At 37.2% G+C, this 27,521-nt stretch overlaps 6 protein-coding genes across 8 annotated transcripts; 3 read left to right on the top strand and 3 right to left on the bottom strand.

Annotated features, from left to right (window-relative positions):
* Positions 1-324: 324 nt before the first annotated feature.
* LOC145903657 (uncharacterized) lies at positions 325-4,149 on the bottom strand. Its single transcript, XM_082991767.1, has 6 exons — positions 3,766-4,149; positions 2,902-3,016; positions 2,260-2,375; positions 1,732-1,849; positions 747-878; positions 325-561 (listed from the first exon to the last, which is right to left on the bottom strand). The coding sequence occupies exons 1-6, from the start codon at positions 4,007-4,009 to the stop codon at positions 471-473; spliced, it is 816 nt and encodes a 271-aa protein (XP_082847893.1). The 5' UTR covers positions 4,010-4,149; the 3' UTR covers positions 325-470.
* Positions 4,150-6,194: 2,045 nt separating this feature from the next.
* LOC145903652 (uncharacterized) lies at positions 6,195-8,537 on the top strand. The gene is made up of 9 exons (XM_082991761.1): positions 6,195-6,374; positions 6,431-6,576; positions 6,734-6,875; positions 6,936-7,108; positions 7,307-7,526; positions 7,692-7,823; positions 7,880-8,032; positions 8,097-8,231; positions 8,385-8,537. Exons 1-9 carry the CDS (start codon positions 6,285-6,287, stop codon positions 8,517-8,519), a joined length of 1,326 nt encoding a protein of 441 aa, XP_082847887.1. The 5' UTR covers positions 6,195-6,284; the 3' UTR covers positions 8,520-8,537.
* A 1,891-nt stretch (positions 8,538-10,428) lies between these two features.
* LOC145903664 (uncharacterized) lies at positions 10,429-12,645 on the top strand. The gene is made up of 4 exons (XM_082991775.1): positions 10,429-10,509; positions 10,602-10,700; positions 11,157-11,297; positions 12,163-12,645. Exons 2-4 carry the CDS (start codon positions 10,648-10,650, stop codon positions 12,269-12,271), a joined length of 303 nt encoding a protein of 100 aa, XP_082847901.1. The 5' UTR covers positions 10,429-10,509; positions 10,602-10,647; the 3' UTR covers positions 12,272-12,645.
* A 582-nt stretch (positions 12,646-13,227) lies between these two features.
* On the top strand, positions 13,228-17,298 carry LOC145903653 (cannabinoid receptor 2-like). Of its 2 annotated transcripts, XM_082991764.1 has the most exons (9): positions 13,228-13,443; positions 13,750-13,878; positions 14,131-14,260; positions 14,397-14,558; positions 14,792-14,937; positions 15,165-15,321; positions 15,665-15,787; positions 16,333-16,482; positions 16,623-17,298. In XM_082991764.1, the coding sequence occupies exons 2-9, from the start codon at positions 13,794-13,796 to the stop codon at positions 16,891-16,893; spliced, it is 1,224 nt and encodes a 407-aa protein (XP_082847890.1). In that variant the 5' UTR covers positions 13,228-13,443; positions 13,750-13,793; the 3' UTR covers positions 16,894-17,298. The 2 variants fall into 2 exon arrangements, with proteins under 2 accessions (XP_082847890.1, XP_082847888.1); XM_082991762.1 differs by lacking the exon at positions 13,228-13,443 and having other exon boundaries at positions 13,474-13,878.
* A 61-nt stretch (positions 17,299-17,359) lies between these two features.
* LOC145903656 (uncharacterized) lies at positions 17,360-19,370 on the bottom strand. The gene is made up of 7 exons (XM_082991766.1): positions 19,255-19,370; positions 19,134-19,201; positions 18,691-18,781; positions 18,467-18,634; positions 18,239-18,400; positions 17,940-18,142; positions 17,360-17,782 (listed from the first exon to the last, which is right to left on the bottom strand). Exons 1-7 carry the CDS (start codon positions 19,339-19,341, stop codon positions 17,641-17,643), a joined length of 921 nt encoding a protein of 306 aa, XP_082847892.1. The 5' UTR covers positions 19,342-19,370; the 3' UTR covers positions 17,360-17,640.
* A 2,137-nt stretch (positions 19,371-21,507) lies between these two features.
* LOC145903647 (uncharacterized) lies at positions 21,508-27,427 on the bottom strand. Of its 2 annotated transcripts, XR_014402671.1 has the most exons (9): positions 27,208-27,427; positions 27,075-27,152; positions 26,109-26,247; positions 25,939-26,044; positions 25,693-25,805; positions 25,524-25,626; positions 25,420-25,460; positions 24,820-25,274; positions 24,672-24,763 (listed from the first exon to the last, which is right to left on the bottom strand). XR_014402671.1 is itself a non-coding variant. In XM_082991754.1 (7 exons), exons 1-7 carry the CDS (start codon positions 24,967-24,969, stop codon positions 21,732-21,734), a joined length of 2,313 nt encoding a protein of 770 aa, XP_082847880.1. In that variant the 5' UTR covers positions 24,970-25,148; the 3' UTR covers positions 21,508-21,731. The 2 variants fall into 2 exon arrangements, 1 of the variants encoding a protein (XP_082847880.1); XM_082991754.1 differs by lacking the exons at positions 25,420-25,460; positions 25,524-25,626; positions 25,693-25,805; ... (2 more) ...; positions 27,075-27,152; positions 27,208-27,427 and adding exons at positions 21,508-21,862; positions 21,919-23,595; positions 23,713-23,812; positions 24,165-24,262; positions 24,397-24,461 and having other exon boundaries at positions 24,820-25,148.
* Positions 27,428-27,521: the final 94 nt, after the last annotated feature.

Genomic DNA, 27,521 nt, shown 5'->3' with positions numbered 1-27,521 from the left:
GGCGCTAGCGTTGTTCTGTACAGATTCTAAACAAAATATGAGAAATTGTTGGTTTAAATCAATGTTTTCCAGTCAATCGTACCTCATCGGGCACATTTGAAGATCATCTATGTGCGTCTTCTACACTGTAATTGCAATCAACTTTATGACGCTTGTTAGGAATTTTCATGAAGAAAGACGTTGAGACCAAAGCAAAGTTTGGAAAATGTTGATTCAATCAGACCACAAGCAAAAAATTAGCATAGTGCAAAAGCCACGTGTATGTAGTCATTAAAAGTGAGGCTTGTTAGCCAAATGTAAAACTTTAGTCAAACAGAAACATCATTAAAAAACCCTTTTGCGAGGCAAATGCAACACAGAACAACCATCATTGCAAAAATTGAAAGTGTTCACAGACAACTTGGAGTAAAGTAATTGCGCACAATAACAAATAAGCAAGCTTGGATTTATGACCAAAAACTTTGTTTTTTTCATTTCATTCCCCACCCGGCCCTCGCATGTCCTGTCTGCTTATCACCTTTCTTTGTAGTGACTGGTTGAATATTGACTCGGAACATTGTGCTTAAAAGCAAATAAGTAAAAATATTATACACTTAAAACTCCAAGAACCACATTAAAATTTGTCGCATTTTACTATTGTAATTGGGTTGTAATTACTGCTATCTTGGATTATTTGACGTTATTTTATAGCTATAGATGAATTTTGAATTTTAACATAGAAAAAGCAATGAAGAAAAATAACTTACAATTCGCAAATGTATTTGTGGCGAGGTATTTTCCCACTGTTGCCCCTTAGTCCACATTTCTCTTGTTTCCAGTGTGCTCCCTCGTAATCCTTGCTGATCGCAACCCTCTCCAGCACCGATCCTTCATTAACACTAAAACAAAAGAATAAAACGTGTAAACCAACATGTAAAAACCCACTCCCTCACCAACTTACCAATAATTGTCGAATAGTGACACGCGCCTACAATCGATTTGTTTTGACCAAACTGCTTTAGAAGTTATTAATCAGCCCCGAGGCGTATCAAGTTGGCAATATGTTGCACATTCATTGCTGGTGTTAGACGTGGGTTGAAAATATTAATCTCATTTGTTACTGCAGGTTGTTAATCTTTCATCAGTCCTCATATCCATTGAGAAAAACGTTTGTAAATCGTCGTTACATTACATGAAATTAAGCCAAATGTATCATTTCTGGGTGTTTTCATAACGCAACGCAAAATTTACCTCACATGATGCTGAATTTAAAAGAAATTTAAACGTAATAACTTTTTATATCCCGTGATGTGAGAATGGCAGACAACAATCAGCATTTAACGTTGTATGAGCAAAAACATAAGGACGACTGTGGCTAAAACACCTTAATATGGCAATAAAACTATAGGACGTCCAATCACAAATACGAACAAATAGAAAATTAGAGGGTCGTATTATTTTAAGATGTCGACCTTTGAAATAAAGACAAATCTTAGAAATAAGGACGGTATAGCAATCCATTTATTATCTGTCAAGAGAGAGTATGGTTGATTAACAAATATCTTGGAAACAAATTGGAAATAAAATTCGTTTTGTTTTGCCCAAATTTTGCTCCTTGTCAGGATGTGAAAACAACGTGTTCTCTCAGGGTCACTATTTCATTAGGATCGTCAAGACAGTCATTTAATTATGGGCCCTGGATGGTTTCAAGGAATAAGTTCGTTCTTAATAAGCGGTTTGTGCGGCCAGTACCTTATTAGTGACTTTCGTACGTCATTCTTCAAATTGCTGGTGATGTCATATGATGCAGCCGAACCATCCGCCCAAGTCCACACAAGCACACCACTTTCTGTCCGGTTGTACGCAAGTCCTAATGTGGAAAAGACACCTTCATAGTTTCGTTCATCACAAGAAATTCTTATGTTGGAAATAAATATTAATTTAGCCTGATAAAATAGATAAGAAACTAAAACTTGCTTGTGGAAGAACACTTTGTTACAGCCATGTAGTTCTAAAACAGTTCACAAAAAAATTTACATCAGTATTCACGGAATTTTTAAATCCTCTGATCGTGAATGGGCGATTTCCACCAATATAATGACACATTTAACGAGTGAATTATTTTAGACCTCGTTACGGCATGACCTTTCAAATGAAACAGTGACATAACAAATTACTTTATTTTTTGTTCGTCAGTATTGCTGGTCTGTTTACATGATTTTATTAAAGAAACGACGAAATCTGAAACGTCATTTATTATTTCACCCTATTGTTAATCACCTATCCAATAGAAGTCTTCATCAGTTGGGTCGACTTCACGAATGTAATCTGCCAGTTTCGTAAGTCGTTTGTGATCTTTGGCGATCGCAAGATGTGAGTTTCCGTCCCCGGAACACCTGAAGCAGAAAACCTCCATTTACACCTTCCTACGGGTGGTTATTATAAAACACCTCGAAAACACAATGATTGCATTGTTTGATTGCAAGCAGTAATTTGAACACTTTTTAATTTCTACTATACCACGAAATTACGCCTTGTGTCTCGTCAATTAGACCGGTGGACTATGGTGCGAATCATCCAGGAACATAGGATTTTGTAGCCTACATTTACACTTTTGTCACTTTTGTCCTCTCATATATTTGCTTTACAATCTTTACCTCAACGTATGTCATATACTAACTGTGTCAAAGGGTTTATACACAAACCTGTATTATTACCACGCATGGTATTAGATAAACTCACATTCAGTTACATAACTGGCTTTTATTTGTCGCAACACACATTTTGGTTACAAAGATATAGTAAAAATGGTATGAAGCGTTTCAAAGGACCATTCTTTGTCTATTTTTAATATTTTACAGGTTTTTCAGAAAATAAATATTTGGTAAAACAAATTTTTAAATTTTTAAAAAGTATTCTTACACGTGCATTGCTTGATTACAATCCACTTCCTCTTCAGATATTTTTAGACAACTGTTTCCATCACGAGTTTTGAAAAATCCCTCGGGGCAACGACATTGAGGCGTTTTTGTGCACTCTGTAAAAAAGCTATTTATTGAATATATTTTAGCATACTTGTCTTTGGTGCTTTGACAATGCACATACAAACAAAAGACATTTTTAATACTTTCCGTAAATTGACTAAATCCAAAGTTGCCGAAATTTAATCAAACATATGTTGCTGTGATTACTTCGATAAAATCGTTGATTGGTTCGCTTGTTTTCTAAATTTTATCTTTTTGACTACTTCATGCCAAATTAGATTACATCAAACAATTGAGGCAAAGTGGAGTCTTCGGGAAACTTGATTTTCCGGTTTGACTTGGGCGAGCTGTCTCCCACCGTCGCATAACGATTGCCCACGCGATCACGCTTCTAACTAACGTGAACTAGAGAACGTGTTTTCAATGTAGGGGTTTGTGATGGAAAATATGTGTAAGTCATGTACGTCATAATAAGAAACAACAATGTAAATATTCCTCAGTATGTTGGTTTATTTATTTTAATTCCTAATACGCTGGTACATTGAAAGTCATAATACCACAACTTAGTGGGCCCTCCTCGGAAATATAGGGAGTAGCCAATTGTTTATCACATTATGCATTTGAGCAGGTGATATGTTTTACTTGTTGTCACTAAGGTTTACGACTATTTACGACCATACAACCGCTTATCCACCCAGACAGTAAACGGGCGACCTTGTAAATGTCTGGGAGTTTAATTGCCACGTGCTGAAAGTTAATTTATGGTGTGCGTTTGAGCAACACCTGAAACACCCATCCTCACCATATGCAATTTCGGTTATGTTTCCGATGACGTGATCAAAGCTCATTGGATTTTTTTTGGTCAGGCGTGACGTGTAGTCTCCAAGCACCCTCCTTATGTCTTTCAGGGCAGATTGTGCGCACTTGCACAACGATATCCAAGATTTGCTGTTCCCTCTTTCACCCTCTCTTTCACGAAGGGCATTGGTATTGCACCAGAACAGGGTCAGCAGCAATATGGTCACAAGTCCGGAGCGTTTGAGCATTTTATCTGAATGGTTTCTGGTTATTGTAGCTTCGAATGACGAGATATTTTGGCGGCTGTTTGTATGGAACCTATCCCAAACCTTTTCTCGAACAACAGATTGAAAACAACTCACCCTAAAACTATTTGCACATATTTGACTATTCTAGAAACCACAAAGGTTTGGAAGATAAATTAGCAGAAGGCTATTTACAGAGCTTGGTAAACCATTAAATGTATCGTCATAAATGCTCCTTGACCTTAACATTTTTCCTTGCTTGTTCACAACTGTAAAACCACACAGCACATTCAAAACAGCCTTAATTTTATAATAAAAAAACATGTACTTTTAACATTTAAAGAACTCCAAAACTCTTAAATCTTGCATAAAATAATGGAGCAAGAATCAAACACGATTTTGTCAAACGTTTCGGTAAAAAGTGCACAAACAGCACTGAGGGCAGTCGGTTTATTGTCGTTTATAGTTTCCCAAGCTTAAAGACATAAATCACCAACCTCGTCATATTCTGCTTAAATAGTATAGTTTCTCGAAGTCAAACAAAGAAAAATGCTAATTCCAGTACCACCGAAAGTACAGGAACTTGCTGTTTTGTTCCCAAGGTTGTTGCGGCAGAAGCCTTTCAATAACGGACGCATATGCATTCAAGCACAAGTTATGTCTTAACCATTTTAAGACCCGAGGCAAAACTGTAAAGCTTATTAGCAACGCCTGAAATCGGGTTTAGTGACAAAGCTTGACGTCAAAACGCATTTTTGGACTTTTTTGTTCGACAACCACCTTCTTACAGAAGATAAAGCAGAAAATCCGCTTTTCTTTTTTCGACCACCAGTTTATAAGAATAACGTAGGTAATGACATGTTTGTTTACAAACTAATCTTTTATGTTTGTATACGAAGAGTCGCGCATTTCTATGCCACAGCAGTTAGAAACCCACTTACAGTGACCGCAGCAAAAGTTTTAATTACGTTTTTTCTTGTCTCACTTGCAATGACGGTGAAAAGTCATCATGCCAACCACCTAATAATCATTCGTAGCTTCTGAGCAATTTATAGAGTTCTTCAAAACTTTTTTTATTTTTGAATCCCTTTTAAGGTTTACAACTCAACCAAATGATCTAACCGCAACCTTTTAATTAAAATAGTTGTAGCCGAAGTCAAAGGTGCCTGCAAAATAACACGAACTGTTGACCATTGTCAAATTACTGATTCGATTTTTGAATAAGCGCTGCATGTACTGTTAACCCCCTCAAAGCGCACTCCCATCACTACAACACACTCAAAAATTCACGCTGAAAATGACTGAATGACCGTGGAGGATGGTGTGGCATTTGCCTTGGGGCAATACTGCTTGCTGGTTTTAACGCGCCTGTCTGCTATACAGACGTTAAACATATGTCGTCATCATACAACTAATGGGGTATTATACTGCTCATACAATTACTAATAAGCAGTTTACCAACTTAGCTGTATTAACGGACGAGTAGTTTTATTGGTGGGGTTTGACTGCAGGCTATATCTCTCATGCTAATAATCCCTAATATAGGTACGTCATGAAGCAAGCACTATAATTTTGTTGTCTTCAGGTACAGCATAATAGTTTGCGCTTACATACCTTGGATAGTGGATAAATTCCTCGACAGGCCATTTAATATATTGTACTGGTCTATAGTGTTTATCATTATTACAAAATATTGTGTATTTTCAAACTTTAAAATATTTTTATACTCCTTCATTCGGTTCTGTAATTACGCGTACACGAGTTGAACCATCCTGCCTTGTTTGGAAAACCAAAATCCAGGCTATTAGTGGGCTAAGCGGTCATAATTAAGTCACATACGTTCTTAAGTGCTGTACATCCGCACTTGAGAAACGATTTGTGCGTACTCTTTGGTGGTGATGCGCCTCGCAAAATATTCTAAAACCGACGAGGTAGCAAAACATTTGCTAATTACCAACGGGCTATAAAAGGAACACATTAATTGAAATTTCATAAATATTACAAACCAGTTGGTCACAAAAGAAATCAAGTACCGTAGTAAAAAAGTTTGATACAAACACCTCAGGCTGGTTACATTGTTGTTGATCTTACAAGCATCAATGTAATCCTTTGTGGCGTAACAATGGTCAATGGGCAGCAACATTTGTCAATATTTTTATTGGCCAGTTTGACACGAGAAGCAAAGACATCATACAGTAACCTGCGTACTTTAAAAAAAATAGCTAAAAGTTTTCTGCATGACCATGTAAACAAAATCGGTTACACCAGCGCAACAGCCATGTTGATGAAAATGGAAGCACAGCCGCTTAGTTCGGACGAAAGAGAAGCCACATCAGTGTGGAAAAACCTGGCCTCAGAGTATGCTACGGTGAGACACTATTCCAAACAGCACCCAGACAGCTTTATATGGTAAGAATATTTCAGATGTATGAGCCGTGGCCACGACAAGAAAAGTTTTGCATTCGACCGCCATCTAACGGGGAGTTTATTTACAACACTAACGCAGTTTACGACATGAAAACAATGTATGATGAAAGTTACATTCCGCATCCTCAGTCCGTAAGAACCAAGTAAGTTAAATTTACAAAAGTTGCAGACATAATTTGTGATTTGTTTAGTGGTCACATTACAACAAATATGTTTTCATCACAAACAAACATGCTTTCAACATAGTTTTTATTTTGCGCAAGTACTGTGAGTATCAACGTCCCAGTAATTTTAAACCAGATGGGTACCACCAAAAAACAATCACAGACCGATCCAGGAGCCAATGAATTGCAAGTCAACGTACGACGAATGTTACAAACGCAAAACTGGCCAAAGACCTCCCTCATTTAAACCAAATCCGGCAGATCACCAATTTTCAACGGTACAGAAATTATTTTGGATCATACGTTGATGTAACTTCCACAGTCTGATTTTTGGACAGGATGGGAATGACTGCCAAAAAGTGTCAGTGAACCAGCAAACATACCGAGCTTACACGAAGCCTGAGTTTTTAGGCGCCCTAAGAAAGCCCATTATCATCGAGCAGGACAGCGGTATCATGCCAACAGCTGGCAAAGACCTGGCACTTATAACCACCGTGCAAGAAACGTTCAGGTTTTTCACTTAGCATGGCATAAAGTGTAATAACATGTCCTTTACAAAGAATAATGATAGTATACATCTGACAAAATCAAGCGATTTTTGATGCAATATGGATCAACAAACAAAACCATCGCTTTGTTATCGCAAAAGAGCTCGAGCTAAAAAATCGCCAAATACAGCTTGTTTTGCTGAAGTTGTTTTTGATTAAAGACGACCAAGTTCCCATTCCCGACGACAACCTATTATCCCGGAGACCAATACCATTCCAACCAAATCCACAATGGAACTACTGACTACTCACAGAGCTGATTTCACTCCGAAAGGTGCTCCTTCTGCAGAGACGCCAGTGCCAGCTTTGTTGCAAGATAAACTTTCAAACAGATTGAAAATTCCGCACGGTCAAACTTTTAACATTTGTTCTACATTTCAGGTAATGTTCCTGTGCACGAAGCGCTACATAAATCGTAATATTCTTGATATTTTGAAAGCTTGGAGTCCATTTTTGTGTATTTATTCACAACATTTTGAATCTCCTTGGTTCAGGATCTTGTGAGAAATATGATAGTTGCATCCAAACTGTTGTTGAATTTTTTAGAACGACTACATCACCCATGCAGGTGTAAGCAGACCGAAATCATTCAAACCACTTCAACAATACCAACCCTCGGAAACACCTTTCGATCACGAAACTCTGTACGACTACGATTTTCGTGCAAAGCAATTGGAGGTAGCTTTAATGCGTTCTCAAAAAAGGTGTCAATTTGAAGACTAAACTTATTAAAGGGGATTCGCCCTATGCCTTGGAAGCCTGATGGCAACTTGAAGGTCTCTGCTGCTAAAGGTCCATTTCAAGATACTACACAGTATAGGGATATTCACTGCCAAAAGAACGTCAGATATGAACGGCCCATTTTGGCAAAGCCCAAGACTTCCGTGGTAATGAAAATCTTTTTTCAATATGTAAAACGACGACCTTTTACATTGAAAATGCGTGTCACAGCATGAGCGCTCGATGCCTTTCTTTGACGCAACTTCATATAACAGCAACTACCGCAGATTTGGAGAGGAATTAGTTGAAAGAAGACAAAACTTTAAACCAGTCAGAAAATATCAACCACCTAATATTGCGTTCACGGTAATAAAAACATTTTTGGTTAATCGTTTAATCTCATGATACAAAGTTTACGGCAGATGTCTAGACAAGCGAGTCATTCAGATATTTTTATTTGAATTTAATGCTAAGATTGGTTAAAAACCGATAGGTCTAAAATTTTAAACCAATTTTTAGGCTGAATCAACAGCCCATGCTCACTATCGAGGTGACCCGGCACCACCAAGCAAGATTTGCAAACCGGTAACCAACAAGCGTCTGGACGAAACTGTGATTCCATTACATCAAAATCTAGAGAAAACAGCCTGCTAAAAAATTATTTTTACTAAGAACAGCGTCAATAAAATAGGAATATTATAGACGGGTTTTGCACGAAACAGAAAACTGCTTATGGATTCTTTTGATAGGATATATTAATATTACTTTATAATGTATAAATACTTTGGTCAACGGATTGAACATGCTGAAAGCCGAAATAATAGCAAAATATTTCAAATACTGAGTTTTAACTACGATGCAATTACGGGATTTTAGTTTGTCATTTTATCTTGTAACAACCAGCGATGAAAAGCTTGTTTAAAGTGTACAATATGCTTTTGTGACTTGTGGAAATTTGTTGCTCTCCAGTGCAGGGCTTGTGTCGCGTCAGATGTAGTCGTGGAGTTGGGAAACAAAAAACTAATTTTTGTAATAAAACGTCTATAAATTAAGGTGGTGGTTATTCACCTGGGGGTCGCATTGAGTATATTTATTATTTACGTATTGAAGAACAAAATAGTTAAATGCCCTGTTCAAGAACAGTGGTTTATTATTTATCAGCCCCATAAAATATACTCTCTGGCATACTTCCACGAGGCGCATTTTGACCGTATAAAGTTAAGAAGACAGTAAAAACATTACAATTTCACCTAAATTGGAATACTTCAAAGTGTGTACAAAATACGCTGCTCTATTAAATATTATTTTTTTTGATATATTTTATTCATTACATTTTAGGTCAGAAACAGTAATAACAGATTTAGGCTACGGTACTCATAATTCTGAGAGCAAAGAAACTTGTCCATAGTGCTGAAATGTCAATGTTTTTAGCACTGTGGACCAGAATCTTAATTATAGGTTAGATTTTATAACATAGAAACAATAAGAACCAGTAAATAGTGTCAAAGAGCAAAATGTGTTGGAACTATTGTTGAGTAGGAGATTGGTTACGCTTCACTGCACAAATCACATGTTTAATGTGTGGACTGTGGATTGAGTTTTAATTTCCTCACAGTTTATCCGCCAAATGCCTTGTCTGCAGTGACCCTTAAGCCTTGAAAAACCTGAAAACAGGCCTGCTTGACTCACTGCCAACATGTTTTTTATAAATGTCTTGAAACAATCAAATTTCAAAGTGTGTGTAACCTGTACAATTATTATTGGCCTTTGGGCATGTTTTATTAGCTTTGGAAGCAAGAGGCAAACTATAGCCAAAACTTGAATTCCGTGGTACTTTCCAGACGCCGTAATAGGCAGTTTACTGCGTGGGTGGACATAATGTTTTGCGAATCCACGCAAAACATTTTATAAATGCCGTATTCGGTGATAGGCCCATTGCTTAAGACCTTGAGTTTTATAAAGTATTAATTCACTCGCTGTAAGTATAAGACCAAACCACACAACAATGACATTTTGTTTGGCAAGGTATTGTTGGTAAACAATGTATTACGTCAACGTGTCCTAGAGGTAGAGATGATACCGTATTATGTATGGTCTGATTGTCTGACCTGCTTGTGCGCAAATATTCGTCCATAATAAATCACATTGGTTTGTGGCTTTTCGGTCGACTGAAGTAACATGCAATGATCATATTTAGAAACAGCCCACCTTTTTGTACTGCGATTTTGTAACACGTTTAAAAAGTTTAAGCCAGGGGGAATTGTTTATTTTTTTCTGGTTCTGCATTATGTTGATCCAAACAGGCGACATTGTTTGTGAAGAACACAAATGCATTACTCGTATACGCTTGTTATTGCGGAATATGTTTACAATTAAATGAATACAACGAGAATGCCAGAAACAAGACAGGTTACAGGGCGACATAAAAATTAGTTACACAAGACTGCGGCATGCCCTTTGTGCTTCCATACCGCTATTCAGTATTTCAAGGACATTTTGCGACAAGAGAATTCGGCGAGGTCACGTGGGCGGGAAGGGCAGCTTGTTTGATTTAGCCACGTGACAAAGACGACAATGGGCGCCGTGTCAAAGGAGCATGTTGGTAAACACAGGGCGGCAGCTAAGTAGACCGGTTTGGGACAAGGCAAGTAAACGTAGCTTTAGCATTTGCTATTTGTCTACCATCACTTCAGTTGTAAATAGTTGTTAATATTAGTTTTTTTTATGTTGTTTAAGGACATTGATTTCGTTAGCTGCTTCAAATTGTTCCAAACTTGACAACATGGCATCAGCATACCGGGAAGGGGCCTTCGCGAGTGAAGAAGGTTTTCAAAGGTAGGAAGTGTTTGCTGGCAAAAGGGTAACAGGCTATATCGGGGACGTTGGAAAATACCGTACTAAAAACTGGTAATACGACAACTTAATTTATGGCGGAAAATGTTGAGGCAGATATCCCTAACCCATTTTGCACTGCCGACAGAATTAATGTGGGTCATTTTTCACGGACCGGACTTCGAGGAAGTTCAATTTTCGAAACTACAAGTTCTGAATATTTTGTCGAACAGTATTACTGTATGAGGTTGCAATTCCTTTGCACGAAATGACAATCAACAAACTTAGTTAATGCAAGTTAAATGTATATTTAAAGTACATGCCATTTAGGTTATAAATATAGTGTTGGATGATCTACAAACCAAAAACGATTGTTTTGTTCAACAGGTTTTACGTGGGTTAAAACCCGATTACCTATAACAACAATTCATTTATTTGGTTATTTGTTCGTTGTCGTAGATTTTTAGACAATCTACAAGCAAGAGGGGTAATGTACGGCAGCAACGAACATTCAAGAGATCGACTTCACGATCAAGTGATATCGAGAGCTCTGAACGAATTCGATCGATATTGGAAGTACATTCCAGACGGCTTTGAAAGGTACAAAAGCCGCTGTAATGCATAATGACTACAAGCTACATCGTCATGTTATTAGCTTTTAAATCTACATAAGAGACACAAGCAAAATTCAAAACGTTTATCTACTTTTTCAGCATCTACCAATGTCAAATAAATAATAGTTCAATCAGTTTTAGTAAAAAGTATTTGGAAAGAAGACAAGACTTAAGATAAAACTTAAATAATTCTACTTGATACATCGGGAGTTATTGTTCACAAGCCTGGCACGTGTTTGCTGTCTGAATTGGAAAGGGTGCTGTTCAGAAAAAAGTGCATTGAAGATGCGTTTGTTTGGATTCAATCGTACAGTCATTGCTAGTTGTTGTAAAAAAACGGATTATTCGTTTATTAATTGTACCATAATGTTTTATTCCCATACAATTTTGTAATTATTTAGTTTTCAAAAATCTATTTGTAGTTACTATATAGCATATATCACGACTCTGTGTGGAGATAACCGCAATTCCCCACAGTAATGTATTACGTATACGTTACGTCACGGGTAGGATCAAATTTCCCGCGAGCGTAAAGTCGTTTCTAAAATGGTAAGGTTTTAAAATAACAGAAATTTCCCTTGGGCTGCATTAAATATACACTGCTCTTTAAATTCATCGTTTTGCCATTTTACAGACAGACACACGCTATATCATTTATTGATGTGCAAAACCAAACTTCCTGTGTATCAATTGGAATTGTATTAAATATAAACTGACACAAATACAGTGAGCTCTATATATACATTGTTTTCTGACTTGACTGATTTATTTCTAATTAAAAATACCAACATTCTCTGTGTGTATATCTTTTCAAAAACGTTTAATGCAGTTTGAAATACGATATATTTTAGACTGGACTGGGCCTTAAAAATCCAGATCAACCCTTTCTGGCACGGCGATTATCAAGAAAGAATGGATTATATGCTTTTGAATGCCCCAAAGTATTATCAACCCTATTAAAGCTTTCGCCCAAACTGCTTAGTTTATTGTTTAAAACTTTATTTCCATATATTTGCACTTCTGTTAGCGTAGCTTTGCATTATTTGTGTGCTTTAGAGAGAAGTAATTGACATCCAGACACATGCCACAACAAGTTTTGTTAAAAAGCCGCAGGCAACATTTGACATGCTGTGCCTACTTTCGTATTACCATATTATTTGTAAGCAGCAGTTTTGTTGTGGCCATGGTAAGAGTAAATATAGCATAATGTCTGGTTCCGCGGTGTTTCCCGTTAGAGTGATTAATGCGAATAATGGTCACTTCTTCGTGAGGTTTCTCACGTTTATCACTTTTGTCCCTGCTCGTTTTTGATCGTCACTTATTACATCGTTGCATTTAAACAAGTGGTCTTGTGTAGTGTGGTGCACAGGTCAACCTGCATGGAAAAGAATAGAGAGAAAAGAGTGAATTTCGTTGCAATAGAAAGTTCTCTCAGATTGGAAGTAAATGAGGATAATCTGTAGAACAACGAACAAGCATATAGTGTGTTTATATAGTCCATTTAGGTAGAAGCGACTTTTTGAAATGGTTTAATTATTTGAAATTTTACATGTTGGAACTTGATAAAATACAGACGGGTAATTGTTTAATGTCTGCTTCCAAAAATCTTGTATCCTTTGATGCTCGCAGTTAATGGAAGTGGGATATTTGTATCAACTACCATCTGACCGCAACGCGAAAAAGGCAAGCGAATAGCTTTGGCTTCCGTTCTATTCGGTCTCACGAGCACAGCAACGTGGGATTTTATCCGAGTGTAACAAAACGATCAGTTTGAGACGGCAAGCCGCACAATAACATGCTTGATTGGCTACGACCGTGTGAGTTGCGGCAAAGCTTTACAATGCACTCGTAGCAGGTACAGTTCAGCCAAGGCTTTCACAATGAGTGTCAATATTTGCGTAAAATTCATGACAAACTATAGCCAAGCACAATGTACGAGACTATTACTGAACGAATGTAAGGCGACTTTATGATAGGTGAAAGTATGTATTTATGCTCGACTTTAGGTACGATTAGACATTACCGGAAACTGTCGTTATTCAACACACTTTTATTGGTATGTACCTCATGGAAGTACTCTTTATGAAGATATTATAAGGCGCTTTCGGAATGTAATGTGTATAGTTGACAAGGTTAGTTGGACAACAACCGAAACATTGACAAGAAAACATGCTTTTTTCGGCAAAGGAATTTTGTTTGTAAACCTTGTATTAACATTGGAAGTAAATTTGTATACAAACAGAACTGGAGTAGTTTTATCAACATTTTATAAACCTCGTTTTAGTAAGGCTCGGTAAAGTTGCCCGGTTACAACTTCTTCCGCGGTTTTAGCAAGAAACGTTCAGGAAACTTCGCACCAGAAAAATACAGGAAAGAAAAACGTGCCTCAATGTTGAAAACCTTTGTGTGGTGTTTAAGGAAAATTTGTTTTTGCGCAGATTTGCTGAATTTTCAAGTAATATCGCTTTAAGCTCCGATCAGTATGAATGAATCAACTACCGCAAGTTATTTTTCCAACAACACTATCGGCTGCAAGTTAAGTGAAGGGAACGCAATTCACGTCGTAGGTAAGCTTAAACCTTTTTTGAGGAAATTCCTTCCCATAGAATTTACCTGATCCGTGGCCAAGTAGAAATGTATACACGCCTAATATGAATCTCAAGTAAACATGGCCACGTTTTTTCTATTAAATACGATTTTACCATGAAGACATTTATCTGATAATACGCACTGTCGGTAATCAAGACATTCGTTAAAAGGAAGTAAATATTGCAATGATAGGTGCCTTTTTTGGAAATTTTGCTTATGTTTACATACAGGTACATTTATCTCGCTTTTGATTATTGTTGAAAATGTATTGGTTCTTGCTGCGATCGGCACAAGACGAAGACAACAGAAACTGGTTTTGTTTATTTTTATCCAAAGTCTGGCCGCGAGTGACCTTTTAAGGTAAGTGCATAAAAACTAGAGTTTAGAGTTTGTGGTGCGTTTAACATAATATAATGATGTTGTACTTCAAAACAAGAACTTTTAGTTAATTTGCAAGTTGTGATACAGGCACTGCTGACGTATAATGTGTTTACAGTGGTGTAGTTTTTTTCTACTCATTTCTGTTCAACGACCTTCTTTCTTTGGATGGAGGAACTGGAACATGGGTTTTTCGAAAGTCGTCTATCATTGCTTCACTGGTTGTTTCAATAGCAAGCCTTCAGCTTATTTCCATGGACCGCTTTATATCAGTTACATAGTAAGCCCTACTTTGTTCTTTTTATACCACGAACGTGAGTATCGTAATTGTCTCGTCGTTTATGTCATAAACCTGTACGCGGAAGAGAAGCAACTATCAAAACTTCGTTTCGTAATCCACGTTTGATTTTACAAATCGGAATATTTTTACCAAACATGTTGTTAGTATAACAACGAATTTTGTCTAATTATCTAAAACCCATGTTCGCCGAAACCTAACAAATGCTTTTCTAGTCCGTTGGACCACGATAAGATGATAACACGTCGGCGCGGAATACTGCTTGTAATACTGGTGTGGGTGGCAGGGTCTGTGTTTGTGATAGCTCCTGTATGTGGATGGAATTGTTTGCAATACTGCGTTTGCGAAACAGCTACTTTAAGTAAGTTTTTATTCTGCTTATTTATAACATGTGAAAATTGCCACTGGTCTCTTGAACTTGATACTTACATTAATGAATATCTAAATATATTAGCTAAACATTCTATAAGCACAATGATGAAAAATACAAGGTCCAAAACTATGTGCTAAACATACCGAAACAACAACACACAAAAAACAGACAAATCTACATCAACCCGTTTAATGGCAGCGTGATATTGTTTGCAGATGGTACTCCAAACTGCCCAGAAAGCGGGTGCTCCAGACTGTTTCCACCAATCACAAACAGTTACGTCATCACCTCTATTGTAGTGTTTGTTATTCTTACTTGCGGAATCACGTTTTGCAACGCTGCAGTCTTTGCCAAAGTAAAACGTCACTTCAAGTAAGTGGAGGGGATATAGGTCATCAACATCAGGAAGTTTATTAAAACCTATATAAAGGAACCACCCGGACTTAAGGTTCCATAGGGGGCACGGAAAATGGCAGGGTAAAAATAAGAAAACAAAACGGGTATTGCCTAACCAGGACCCACAACAAACAAATCGTTTTCAACTACAGAAATAGTTTTTGTATATTTTGAAATTTAACAGGCCTGCATATTAAAGTATACATATTAAAGTGAACAGAAGTTATATAGAGTCCAACGATGCCACGTTAGCACATATTTTATTGCTTCCTATTGATTTATCCAAACCCTTATTACGAAGCAATGAATTTGCATGTAGTCGAATGGCAAGAAGTCGGATGTCCAAGAAAGCAAAGAATGATGAAAAAGAATTGGCAACTTTCATGGCAACAGTCTTCATCATATTTCTTGTCTGCTGGCTGCCATCAGTGATTCTCCTAGGGTAGGATACAAAGTTCGCGAACCATGTTTTTGTTGACACAAACAAAGTCTACGAAAGATTAAATAAAGATACCAGTTCACTTGCAACACTAATCAAGGTGTATTGTCAGCTCCAACAAAACACATCGTCATTAAATGTATTTGGCACCCCAATGTTCTACATTATATCATCTTTGACGATTGAAAAAAATGTGTCGCATTTTATAACCAGACCAAATCATATATCCTATAAGATAGATTGATTTTATCTCAGACCTCTAGGTTCAATGGCAATGTGCATCACGGCCAAGCTGGTTCAAAGTCACTGTTTCCCGACAATTTGTTATGTTGGATGTTTACAAAAATCGTTTTTAATATCAGTTTTTGTGCAGAGCAAGAACATCATTTAACAACGCCCACTGCGTTATAGATTGTAGATAAACCGTGCATGATGTTTTCCCGTACAAAGACTAGGCCTACTGGTAGCCCACAGGAAACTTCAACATACCACAGACCCTGTTGGTCAGCACGTACAGGGCGCACAATAAGATACACTTCCCTTCGTAGAATTGATTCAACGCAACCAGAAGTGAGCATCTCGGATGACGTGTTTGATATGTCATCGATGCCAGCTTTACTTAATTCGCTGATAAATCCATGGTTGTACGCCATAAAACTGCAATCTTGTCGCAAAGTACTTGTTGGCTGGTTTTGCAAGTAAGTATACATTTTGTGCCATGTATTTTAATTTTGATAAAGAAGTAAGTCCCATAGTTTGCTTGACACCTACAATAACAAGGTGCACAATGGCCAACTTCGAGTCTTAAAAATTACCCGCCCTACTAATTTTGCATTAGGTGTGTTGATTTTGAGAAGCGGAACAGAATTTTCAAGCTTAGCCAATCTGTCCCAGCTGGTGGAACTGGTAGCACAGGATCTAAATCACACGCCTTACACAACATCGTGAACAGTACAACTGCCCAAACGACGCTGCTGACTGGAAACCCAGCAATGCGGACGACCTTCAATGGACCTGTCAAATCCAATCATTTGAGAGTTCCTGGCCAAGATACAGCTGGCTCATCAGTTCGGAGCAGCATTTGCAGCGCCAGTGAAGATGGACTTTAGACATCTTGAGCAATTTGTTTTCCTGGTTTCTCCATACCAAATGAAGCAACGTTTATCATGGCTGGAAGACGTTATGATGAGTTAATATTAGTGCAATAAGTCCCGTTTTTGTGAATAGTTGCAATGTTCAAGTTCACAAGGTTGGCTTTTAAACAAACTAATTGGGGGGTTTTCCTTGTCTTGAAAACATTCTTTTCAATACACAGTCAAATTAAAATTCGATTTGTTTTCACAGTGGTGTTTTCATAACGGTGTACTCCGGTTCTCGTTCAACGCATAGCTCTGTTGCAACGACATGCATCGTAAAAACGTCCTATATATCTGAATAACCTACCAAGCTCTACGAACTCGCATGTTGTTTGCAATTTAAGTGCAAAAAATATATCACGTCAGCTATTTCACTGTCAGATGATAGCCAACTTATTTTATGTTTTGGTAAATGCCAGTGAATACGTTTTTTTTTCATTTTTATTGCAAATCATGTTGCTGTTTTACATAATAAATATAGATATCATGCAAGGCATCTGACAGCTGTAAAAGAAACACCAAAAATGCACACAACACAATTTAAAACACCAGACAACAGTTGGAAGTTCAATGAGCTATGTATTACCATATTTCCACACAAATGTAGAAATGAAATGTGGAAAATGGAATGTAACAGCACACATGAAACTTGTTTAAATTATATCCATGACAGTTATAGCAGACACCATAATGTATTTTGTAATAAACAGTGAGGCAGGTTTACATTTTGGACTCCCATTCTCTTACAACTGACTTAATCTTTCCCATGTGCTCTGGGGTCACCATGCAACAACCGCCAATCCAAGAAAAAACACCAGTATTTAACCATGAAGGAATTTCATCTATGCACTGCCAAGGAGCTCTGTAAAACCAAATGAAATGCGAGATAATATATGACCACAAAACAGTGGAAGACCACCACAAATAGCCGAAGGTGTTTGCAATTGTCGAATATTTGTATAGTTTATATCAATGATTTAGCTGGGTTTATTGTTAAGTACAAATATAACACAACCTACCTTGCTTTGCATTCTGGTACATCATTATTTGGGTATGCAATGAATCTTTGGTGGGGTGCCATACATTCTTTTGCTATGTTAGCAATAGGTACAACTTGCCATGGGTCTGAACAGTTCATTCCTACAGCAATTACTTGTTCATATTTAGCCAAAGCTTCAAATGCTTTTCTAAGACAATCACCATGGCTTGTCTTATCACCATCCTAAAAAAATAAACACATAATAGTAATACCTTCAGGGCCAAATCAAAAAATATGTATCTTATTTTACGACATTTGGTTTTTGTACTTTTTGCATACTTTTGTTGTAAAACTTATCCAAGCTTTGGTATCAGGCATTTCTCTCAGCAAATCAGCAATTGCTATAGCTTCCTTGGTACCTGGAAGTGTTTCACAAGCAAGTAAATCCACCCCCTGGGAAACTAGTATTTTCATATTTGTCCTATGATGCTCCTTCAGATGCTGTTGCAAAATACAAGTAAAGGTTCAATTAAACAATATCTTATCTAGCATTATCTTAAACATTACCTCAATGGATGTTGAATCAATGTATGAACCTGTGTACTCAGACCTGTCATGCAACATAGCTCCATATGGACCAATTGATCCACCAACAATAATCTTTTCATTTACATTTGATTCTTGTACAGCTTCACATGCAATATCAACACATGATCTAATGATTTGTTCAGCTTTCTAAAAAATACTGTCAGTTAAATATTGTAACTTATGCATAAAAATAGTTGTAGAACCTCTGCTGTAACTCCCAAGTTTTCCACATATCCTTGAATGGAAGCCTGATATGTGGCAGTTGTCACAACATTACATCCTACCTCAATAAATCTGAAAAAGGAATGAATGTTTATAAGCAGTATGAACACCTTTTTTTCTTAAATGTTTAGTGTAAAACTTTACAATTATTTTTTGTTACATTAAGTCAACATGTGTAATTAAACATGTAGGTCCAATGAGTAAACATGTTTAACTGTTGACCAGATTGAAAAGTTTGTTTTTTTGCGTGCAGTTTCGGCCATTAGGACGATCGCAATGTTTTTTTCGTATATTTATGCATTAGCTCATTAATATTGTGCAGATTATCAGTATTTTTTCGCAAAAGAGTGCGGATGATTTTCACAACATTTTTTGCCAATCTAGACTGTTTATATTACACAATGCAGCAAGCACATTCTCCAACCTCCTATGGACATCCTTAACTGCCTGTGGATTTTCAAATGGTATTCTTGCTGACCAAAGTGGATCTTTCTTAGAAAAAAAATCCATTTTTTTTATTGACACTAAATGGTAGACCTACTTACATTTAGTGCAGCATCATCGTAAGGTCCATTGACACATAAATCGGTCCCAAGACCTCCAGACAGGATTTTAATTTCGGCAGAATTCATTGAATTGATAATCAAATCAGCTGGTGTTGGCCGCGGCTAAAATTTAAAAAATCCCCTTCCACGCAACTCTGTGAAACCGGGAAACAACAATTGGCTGATCTGCGGCGCCATCTCGTGAAGTTATTCGATTTTTTTGCATTCCACCATAAGTCATTGGGTTTAATGTTAGGGGGGCTTAAAAACCTATTGAATACAACAAAATTTAAAACATTTTTAAAGAAATACGAAGTTTGTTTCCTCGTTTTTTGAAATATGTTTATGATTTTGAATGGCTGTCTACTGCAGTGTTTCCCAACCGGTGGTACGCGACGGCATTCCTGGTGGTACGTGAGCACCTTTCCGTAATTTGCGGATATAGTTCGAATTTAAAATATCGTAAGTGTTCTCAAAATGTTTGTTACATCCCCTAGGTTACTTTTAACACTCAACTAAGTGGTAGGCCTACGTGTCGAAATTGTTTTACATCCAAATGGTACACGCAACCACAAAAAGGTTGGGAATCACAGTACTGCCTTAGGGTCATTGCCAAGGTATGAATATATAATTGCGCGCTGCTTTTGCTGTTTGCAAGCATTGGAAGGCTAAATTGAATGACATTATTAACCACTTTGCTTTTTATGTCAAATCAACTACTTTGCTTGTTATGTTTTTTTAGGACAGTATTTTTTTTCTTGGACAGTATCTGTTGTGTTTCCTTAGGACAGTATCTCTGCACACAGTAATGCGGTGTTTTGGGAATATTTATTTTGCAAAAACAGATTGTTTTGACACAAAAAGTTGACAAACAATAGTATGACTGCTTTTTTTCTGCGATTTCTGTATATTGATGAAGATGGATATTATAAAGAACTAAATTATAAAAACCAGTTGATATCAGGAAATACCCCACCAACACCATGTTCGTTCAGCTGAGCGCAAATGTTGCCAGAAAAGTCTAGCACAAAACAACATTTCTAGCTTACAAAGGATACAATCTGACATTTTGGACCAAAAACTACTTAGAGCACAATCTGTCCAACATAACCTAGGTCTTTACAAAGAGAGGATTAAAACAATAGTATGAAACATTTTGTTAAATAGGCTACAAATACCGGTATTCAATAATAACTGCAAAAATGTGACCCAGGGCTCAGTCTGAATCCTATGATTGATTTTTAGGCAGGAATGCAAATCTAAAAAATTACGTCATCACTTAAATGACTTAATTACATATATCTTACGTCATCTTCAAAGACCTAGGCTATTGACAATTTTTCAGCACGTACTCTGACTTGTAACACACGATTAAAAAGTATACTATAGCGCGTGATATTTAAAACCATCCCCATATTGAAAAAGAATAGAAGGACGAAACTACTTGCATTTCACTTAAACCATTACATTATGCCGCATAAACTTAGAGTTTTGCACCACTAAATAACGCCAAAATCGTATTTAATCCAATGCATTTTTCATTTTGCGTAAAGTGTTTCCCATGTGTGACGAAAAGAGTTTTTGCTCCATGTTTTAGAGTATTCTATGGTTCCACTGTAGACTTTCAGCAAGTGGAATTTGGTCAAATAGTTTTTATGTCGAAAGGTGACTGAAAGCGTGGAAAGCGTTTGTCCGACCGCAAAAAACTGCCTAGATCCACAAAGTACGCCATTTTGTTCCGTGTACGGAGTTAAATAATATCCTTTCATTCCGAAATGATTTGTTTAATTCCGTTTAAGCAATTTTTTATCGCAGTTTGCTGCAGGATTGTAAAGTCACAAAAAAATTACTCCACTCCGATTCCAGCAGCGACTCATTTTGCTTAACAGTGCTGCTTAACCCACTTCTCTAAAAGTTTGGTTTTATAAGAAGATCCGCACCAAATATTAAACGACGCTCACAACAAACATTGAACGTTTTTGTCGAATTCTCTTCAACGTCAGTGGTCCCAACTTCCACGAGCCGTGGACGCACTCATCCCCATCCATCACATCACAAAACGTCATAAGATTGACGTTTTTCTAGTCGAGTTTGCTTACATCCCACAAGGAAATTTGGTTTTTGTATCACAGCAATAACCGAAAGCTGTTAGGAGGAACAAAAGCGTGCCGGTGCTAATACCTTTTTTAGATAAAATGAGATTGTAAGAGGAGCAAGTCTTTGGCGCAGAAATCGCTCAGCTTTAAAGCCCCCTAGATTCGCCCCATTGGAGGACCTGTAACCAATTCTTGGGACATTTATGTATACTGTGCTTCACAACTAGGATATATATGATATACAAACCATTTTGCCCCATGTCAGTCAAACAAACGAATACAAGCAGGAGTTTGGACTTATTGCATACACACGTAACAAATGGTAGGAAAAATTTACAAGAGGAACAAGAAAAAAACGCAATTGAGGAAAACGCACGGCTTTTATTTTCTGGTGCGGCGTGTCGCCTTGACTCGTCTTCTTGTTGCAGGAGATGAACCCATGTTAAAACTACCGGAGTTAAGGTTCTGCTGCAGCGGTGTTGGACTGGGATTAGAACCTCCAAACGCCATATCTGCAATTTATTCACAATGCAACACACATATTTTGAATAACATAAAAAGTACATACTCATTCCAGTTGATGGGTGTGGAAATTTGAACGGTGTAGAAGAGGCAGACGGGTTACTAGACTGTAAAAGGCTTTGAATATTTCCTGTGGAACTGGAATTTGCAGATGGTTGAGCTTGTAAACCAAATGCAAAGCCCTGATTAGCTGTCTTGGTATTTGATCCAAATTGAAAAGGTGTTTGCTTTTGAGGTGTCATTTGGTTTTGTGTACTTGCTCCAAAGCTAAAATTGGCTGCTGGAGTTGGTTGTGCTGCTGGAACCTGGGAACTTCCAAAGTTGAATGATGGACCTTCCTGAGGGGGTTGACTCACCCCAAAGTTAACTGTTGGTGGTTTACCAACTGACTGTGACCCAGATCCAAACTTAAATGGTGTGGAAACAGCTTGTGTTGATTGCTGTGGTTTTTGGGCTCCAAAGGTAAAACCATTTCCACCTGAAGTAGAGGACTGCTTGTCAGAAGCACCAAAGTGAAGTGGTGCACCAGAAGTGCTTGGTTGTTGAGCTGGATTCCTCCCAAAGTTAAACATACTTGACTGTAGGTTTTTGCCTGCATTAGATGAACCAAAATTAAAGGTTGGTGCATTGGTTGTTGACATCTGGGATTGGGGATTGTTTGCAGAAAACTGGTTTAAATTTGGCTGATTTGATTGCTGGCCAAAATTCAACTGCTTACTTGGAAATTGTGAGCTTGTGCCTGCTGTTTGATTAAATGGTGTTGTCACAGACATCTGTGGTGTAACTTCTGATTTCTTGGCTCCGAACTGAAACAAACTTGGGTTTGTTGTGTCACCGTCTTGTTGTTTAGTTGGGAATCCAAAAGGTGTTGGAGCTCCAGGTTGCACATCTGCCTTTTGTGTTCCAAATGAAAATTTAACGCTTGGTATTGAAGCACCAGCAGTACTACCAATACTAAAGGCTGTGTTTGACGATGTTTTGTCTGTAGTAGACGTTGTAAAGTTAAATGCAGGATTTGTCAAATTGTTCCCAGTGCCAAATGTTGCTGTATTAGTGTTCAATCCAATTTTGCTTGAATTTGACTTTGGGAACTGACTGCTAACAGTGCTTGTAGAGAATATACTGGTTGAGGCTGCATGTTTTTCAGAGTTTGCTGCACCAAACCCAACATTCGGTCGCATGCTTTTCATTGCTGTAGTAGAAACAAGTGTAGGTGCAGTGCATACTGCACTTGTATTAAGCAAAGGGGGTTTAGTTAAAAAACTCATAACGCCAGTTACACTTGTGGTTGAGGCAGTGGATTTGCAAGTGGCAATTTTGTTGTTTGTACTACAAGCAACAATGGACAAAGCGTTTGAAGAAGCTTGGTTTGGAACAGATCCACAAGTGGTAGCCACCAAATTGAATGGTTGCAAATTTTTCTGGTTCCTTGTATCAGGGACTTGTGCTACTGAAGGTTGTTTGGTAATTGATTGGGTCACAGAGCTTAAATTCCCAGCACTTGGGTTGGATTCTACTGTATTTGTAAGTGAACTGAGAGTAGAGTTTGTCACTGTTTTCTTTTCTGATACGCAATCAGATGACTTAGATTGTATAGCTGGCAATTCAACCGATTTTGTCCCAGTTAACTTTTTTGGTTGAACGACAGTTGTCACTGGAGTGATAGATGACATTAAAGAAGCATTTGACACCACAGGTAATTTCAAAGCAGCAGTGGAAATTTCTGCAAATGAAACCTTAACTTAGCAAATAAACAGCTAAAAACAAATGCTAAAAACAGTTGTTGAACAAATGCCCCAAAAAAACTACTTTTGTCCACATGGTAAAACAAGACTCACACCTTCAACAGGTTCATCATCTTCTTCTAAAACCTCATCAAAGATGGACTTAATTTTACGATCAGCCTCAATATCTTCATACCTTATTTGCTGAGTTGGTCGCTGTAAAACAATAATTATCTAGTTTTTCATTTGTGTTAAAGGCTACTAAACCAATACATTCGTTCTTTGCCACTTAAAACACCATGTTTTTCCAATGCAAAATTTCTACACCAAAAAACTAAGTCCCACAAATTTTATGCCAAAAAATGTGTTTGGTGAGACACTTTGTAGATCAGTGAAGGTTTTCAGTCATTTTAACAAAATTGCCATAAATATCTCAAAAATTAGATAAATGTAGAACTGGAAGTGGCGCGGAACATTTTTTCAAGTGAAAGCCGGAATAAATGTTTGGGATGCCCTGATCCACTCCAAAGAATAATGTTTATTTTGTCAGAAGACAGGTTGACCTTACCAAAATGGGTATTTTCTCTGCACAGCAGAAAAGTGAATTTCTCTTCAGTTTAGCTGTTCCTCCACATTTAAAATGGAACACTCTTGCTTCCCGTTTCTCTGAATAATAATACACTTGTATACATTGCAAGCAACTGTGCGAAAACTACCTTCAATAAACGACTGTGCTTATGCAAACTATCATATGAACATATTTTGCAAGCAGTTGTTATGAAGTATATTGCCATGCCTACCCTGAGCAAGTTTCTTGTGCTTGGATATTTTTCCTTTTCTTGCTTTTATTGGGACATTCAGATTGCTAAAAACAAAATTCTTTTGACCAATGTTTTTCTTCTACCCACACACAACAATACAGCATGTAATTGAGATTACAATTCAGTGATCTCGCCCACTTTCCTATTTACTTCAATGGAAATACATGGGCAAAATGAGTGTATTGTAGCAACATTTTCTGTGATTAATATTACAGGCTAACTGCTACTCATTATTCAACTTATGGTCACACAACCTTTTCTGGTGATGTAACTTTTGTGTTAAGCCCACATCATTGCTCTGGCCACCAATTTCCACATTCGGCCTTTTGTACAGACTTTGCTGAAGCTGGACATAAAAAAAATTAATGCAAAAATTAGGTGCCGAACATGCACATTACCAACCTTCAAACGTTTTGATGAGCTGTATGATGAAAAAATTGCATTTCGTTTACATGGGCTGTTGTTTGTGACACTCTGGTTGCAAGTTGTTTCATCAAATAATCGTTTTCTTTCAGAATGTGGTTTCATTCTTTTGTAACTATCCACCAGCATACAACTGCCCAAACTATCCCTAATCACAATTAATTCTGAAAATACAACGAATTTCACCACGCAGTCAATAACAAAGATTCCATAAGGGCAAAATCATGTCTAACTACAGCGGTGCAATGAAACACTTTCTGTTGATGTGAATTTAATAAACAAAAACTGCAATGTGTTCGGCAGTAAATTAAATGTTTTCAGTCATTTCCAAAACTTGAGTCGGAGGAATCTGATGTTGAGGAATCTGATGACATAACTTCAACATCTTCTTGAGCTTTTGCTTCATTAAATAATGTTAAATCTTGTTGGTTGCTCTGTAAACGCAAAGCAATAAAGTAAAACTAAGCATGTTGGTAAAACTAAATAAAATATATTTAAGTAAATCTATGAAAAAAATTCACAGCAAGTGATTTCAAATAATTGTTGTAGAATAACACATTAAAGATAACATGTCTTTACCTGAGAATCAAAGCTTGTATAGCTGGGAAATTGGATTCCATCTAAAAATGGAACAAGTTTATTACAATTACACCACACAAGGCTATGACTTCATATGTACAAACCTGTTCCAAACTGCACAGGTGGCTTCAAGTTGGGGTCAGAGTCCATTGCATTTTGACTGAGGTTGCCCAGTTGTCCAAGCCAACCACACCTCATCTCTATATCCTACAAAGTAAGATTTTTATTAGTGACAGTAACATCACACAGTTGTGTTTAGTTTGTTAGTTGTACCTGTGGATATGGGCGACGTGGATCCCCTGGTGACCAATTTAAAGGGGCAGCAGTGGAACAGGATGCACTTATCTTATGTGCATATTTTATCACATCTTCTGAAAATACTGTACCTGTACAAAAAATGTACTTTTGTTATGAACAGAATTAGATGTTTAGCAATAAAAATGGACCAACACAACATTTCTCAATTTTTTCTTGAAATGTAATCAAAAGATATCAAAAATTTGTCACAAAACACAATACCTTCATTTGCTTTGTCAAACAACTTGAGTTTCGCTTTAGCCTGATACAAGGATTTGGCCAGCAGGTCTTCAGCACTTTTTAGATGTTTTTGGAGAAAACTTATGGCCTATAAAAGATAAAAATGCATACAATTTGAAAGGTAACCCAGAAAATGTTTTAAATAGACCAACTTGATCTTGAACTACAATTTCTGTTCGGATTTTGTCTATTTTCTGCTGCAAATCTTGTTGCTGCCTTGCAACACACATCAGTTCCACGAGGTCACTGTTTTTCTGCAAAAGGATATCTGTCAGTTGACCTACATCCATCCTAAAAACAACAGATTTCAAGTTGTGTAAGTTTGCTTCCAAAAATAAATTGCCCTTTTGTTGATCTCAGCTATAATATTTCTGTTATTAGGTACACTGGTATTCCTGACAGACAACCACGCTGTTCTAAAAATTGTAGAGGATTTATTTTTGGTGACCATTAGGTGCATGGGCAAGCCATGGGCTAACGAATGGGTGCATCCAAAATGCCATTGTAAGCATTGAGTCTAAGCATTGTAAGCATCATATGCATAGTAGGCATTGAGCCTAGGCATTGTATGCATAGCAGGCATCGAGTCTAGGCATTGTAGGCATAATAATCCTTGAATCTGGGCATCGTCGGTATTGTAGGAATTGAATCCAGACTTCATAGGCATTGAGTCTAAGCATTGTAGGCATTGAGTCTAGGCATCGTCAAAATTGACTTGTTTAACAAGTTTAGTACTCCACACTATTTAAACTGTTACTGTCGGAACTGGTTGACAACTTACCCAGTTGACAGTTCCAGTGCAGTCCTAATTCACCACGCTTTTGTTACCTTATCACATGATTATGTATTTAATGGCTATTATGCATATAACGTCTACAATGCATAGACTCAATGCCTATAATGCTCAGATTCAATGCCTACGATGGGTTGTTAGCGGTACCGCTAACAAATGGTTTTGTACAAGTAAAAATTTCACAAATGCAATAACTATGCATGACAATTTTTTCAAATCTGGTATATAACCTATATAAAGCAAATCCATTCGAAACAAAACAACAATGAAACAAAGTAGGCAAATGTCATGAAAGATGTCCATTTATAAACCAATTTAATTTTACCTAACTATAGGTGGTCTATTTTCTTCTTTCACAGTTCTTCCTTGGGATGATTGCAATGACAGGGTATCAAATAATTGTCTGAATAAATGGTGATGAAAAACGTGTCAGAAAAGACAATTAAGATACACAGTACCTTGTAATTAGGTCTACATCATTTAAAAGTGAAAGAAGTCTTTTTTTCGTGCTGACATCTGATCCTGAATCCATTTTTGGCAATGTCAATATGTTGTAAACTGTGTTTCGCCAAAGTGTTTGTAGTGAAGTATTTATGACACATAAAAGGGTGTAGTGCACCTATTTTTAAACCAATAACAAAGATATACTGATCACACATGCATAACCATTTACTTGCCCTGAAGTGATTCCAAAAATATTTTAACACGTCTACCACAATCAGTCATCGAATATTACATTTTTGTTGTTCCTACGCTATATTAGACTGTGTCA

The sequence above is a fragment of the Ascidia mentula genome, chromosome 5 (assembly GCF_947561715.1).
Source record: "Ascidia mentula chromosome 5, kaAscMent1.1, whole genome shotgun sequence".
Taxonomy (NCBI): domain Eukaryota; kingdom Metazoa; phylum Chordata; class Ascidiacea; order Phlebobranchia; family Ascidiidae; genus Ascidia; species Ascidia mentula.
The sequence above is the reverse complement of the archived record's forward strand: the minus strand, read 5'-3'. Positions and strand labels throughout refer to the sequence as shown.

Excerpts from the sequence above, each read along its gene's own strand:
- LOC145903657 (XM_082991767.1), bottom strand. The coding sequence starts at position 4,009 with ATGCTCAAACGCTCCGGACTTGTGACCATATTGCTGCTGACCCTGTTC. Across the intron at positions 3,017-3,765 it reads CATAACCGAAATTGCATATG|AGTGCACAAAAACGCCTCAA; the intron begins GTGAGGATGGGT and ends GCTTTTTTACAG. Across the intron at positions 562-746 it reads CACAAATACATTTGCGAATT|CACAATGTTCCGAGTCAATA; the intron begins GTAAGTTATTTT and ends TTTGCTTTTAAG.
- LOC145903652 (XM_082991761.1), top strand. The coding sequence starts at position 6,285 with ATGTTGATGAAAATGGAAGCACAGCCGCTTAGTTCGGACGAAAGAGAA. Across the intron at positions 6,375-6,430 it reads TGGCCTCAGAGTATGCTACG|ATGTATGAGCCGTGGCCACG; the intron begins GTGAGACACTAT and ends AGAATATTTCAG. Across the intron at positions 7,109-7,306 it reads ACCGTGCAAGAAACGTTCAG|ACGACCAAGTTCCCATTCCC; the intron begins GTTTTTCACTTA and ends TTTTGATTAAAG.
- LOC145903664 (XM_082991775.1), top strand. The coding sequence starts at position 10,648 with ATGGCATCAGCATACCGGGAAGGGGCCTTCGCGAGTGAAGAAGGTTTT. Across the intron at positions 10,701-11,156 it reads AGTGAAGAAGGTTTTCAAAG|ATTTTTAGACAATCTACAAG; the intron begins GTAGGAAGTGTT and ends TCGTTGTCGTAG. Across the intron at positions 11,298-12,162 it reads ATTCCAGACGGCTTTGAAAG|ACTGGACTGGGCCTTAAAAA; the intron begins GTACAAAAGCCG and ends GATATATTTTAG.
- LOC145903653 (XM_082991764.1), top strand. The coding sequence starts at position 13,794 with ATGAATGAATCAACTACCGCAAGTTATTTTTCCAACAACACTATCGGC. Across the intron at positions 14,559-14,791 it reads CGCTTTATATCAGTTACATA|TCCGTTGGACCACGATAAGA; the intron begins GTAAGCCCTACT and ends ATGCTTTTCTAG. Across the intron at positions 16,483-16,622 it reads CTTGTTGGCTGGTTTTGCAA|GTGTGTTGATTTTGAGAAGC; the intron begins GTAAGTATACAT and ends ATTTTGCATTAG.
- LOC145903656 (XM_082991766.1), bottom strand. The coding sequence starts at position 19,341 with ATGAATTCTGCCGAAATTAAAATCCTGTCTGGAGGTCTTGGGACCGAT. Across the intron at positions 18,635-18,690 it reads ACTTGGGAGTTACAGCAGAG|AAAGCTGAACAAATCATTAG; the intron begins GTTCTACAACTA and ends AGTATTTTTTAG. Across the intron at positions 17,783-17,939 it reads GTACCAGAATGCAAAGCAAG|AGCTCCTTGGCAGTGCATAG; the intron begins GTAGGTTGTGTT and ends TTGGTTTTACAG.
- LOC145903647 (XM_082991754.1), bottom strand. The coding sequence starts at position 24,969 with ATGCTGGTGGATAGTTACAAAAGAATGAAACCACATTCTGAAAGAAAA. Across the intron at positions 23,813-24,164 it reads CAGAGAAAATACCCATTTTG|CGACCAACTCAGCAAATAAG; the intron begins GTAAGGTCAACC and ends ATTGTTTTACAG. Across the intron at positions 21,863-21,918 it reads ACACCCATCAACTGGAATGA|ATATGGCGTTTGGAGGTTCT; the intron begins GTATGTACTTTT and ends AATAAATTGCAG.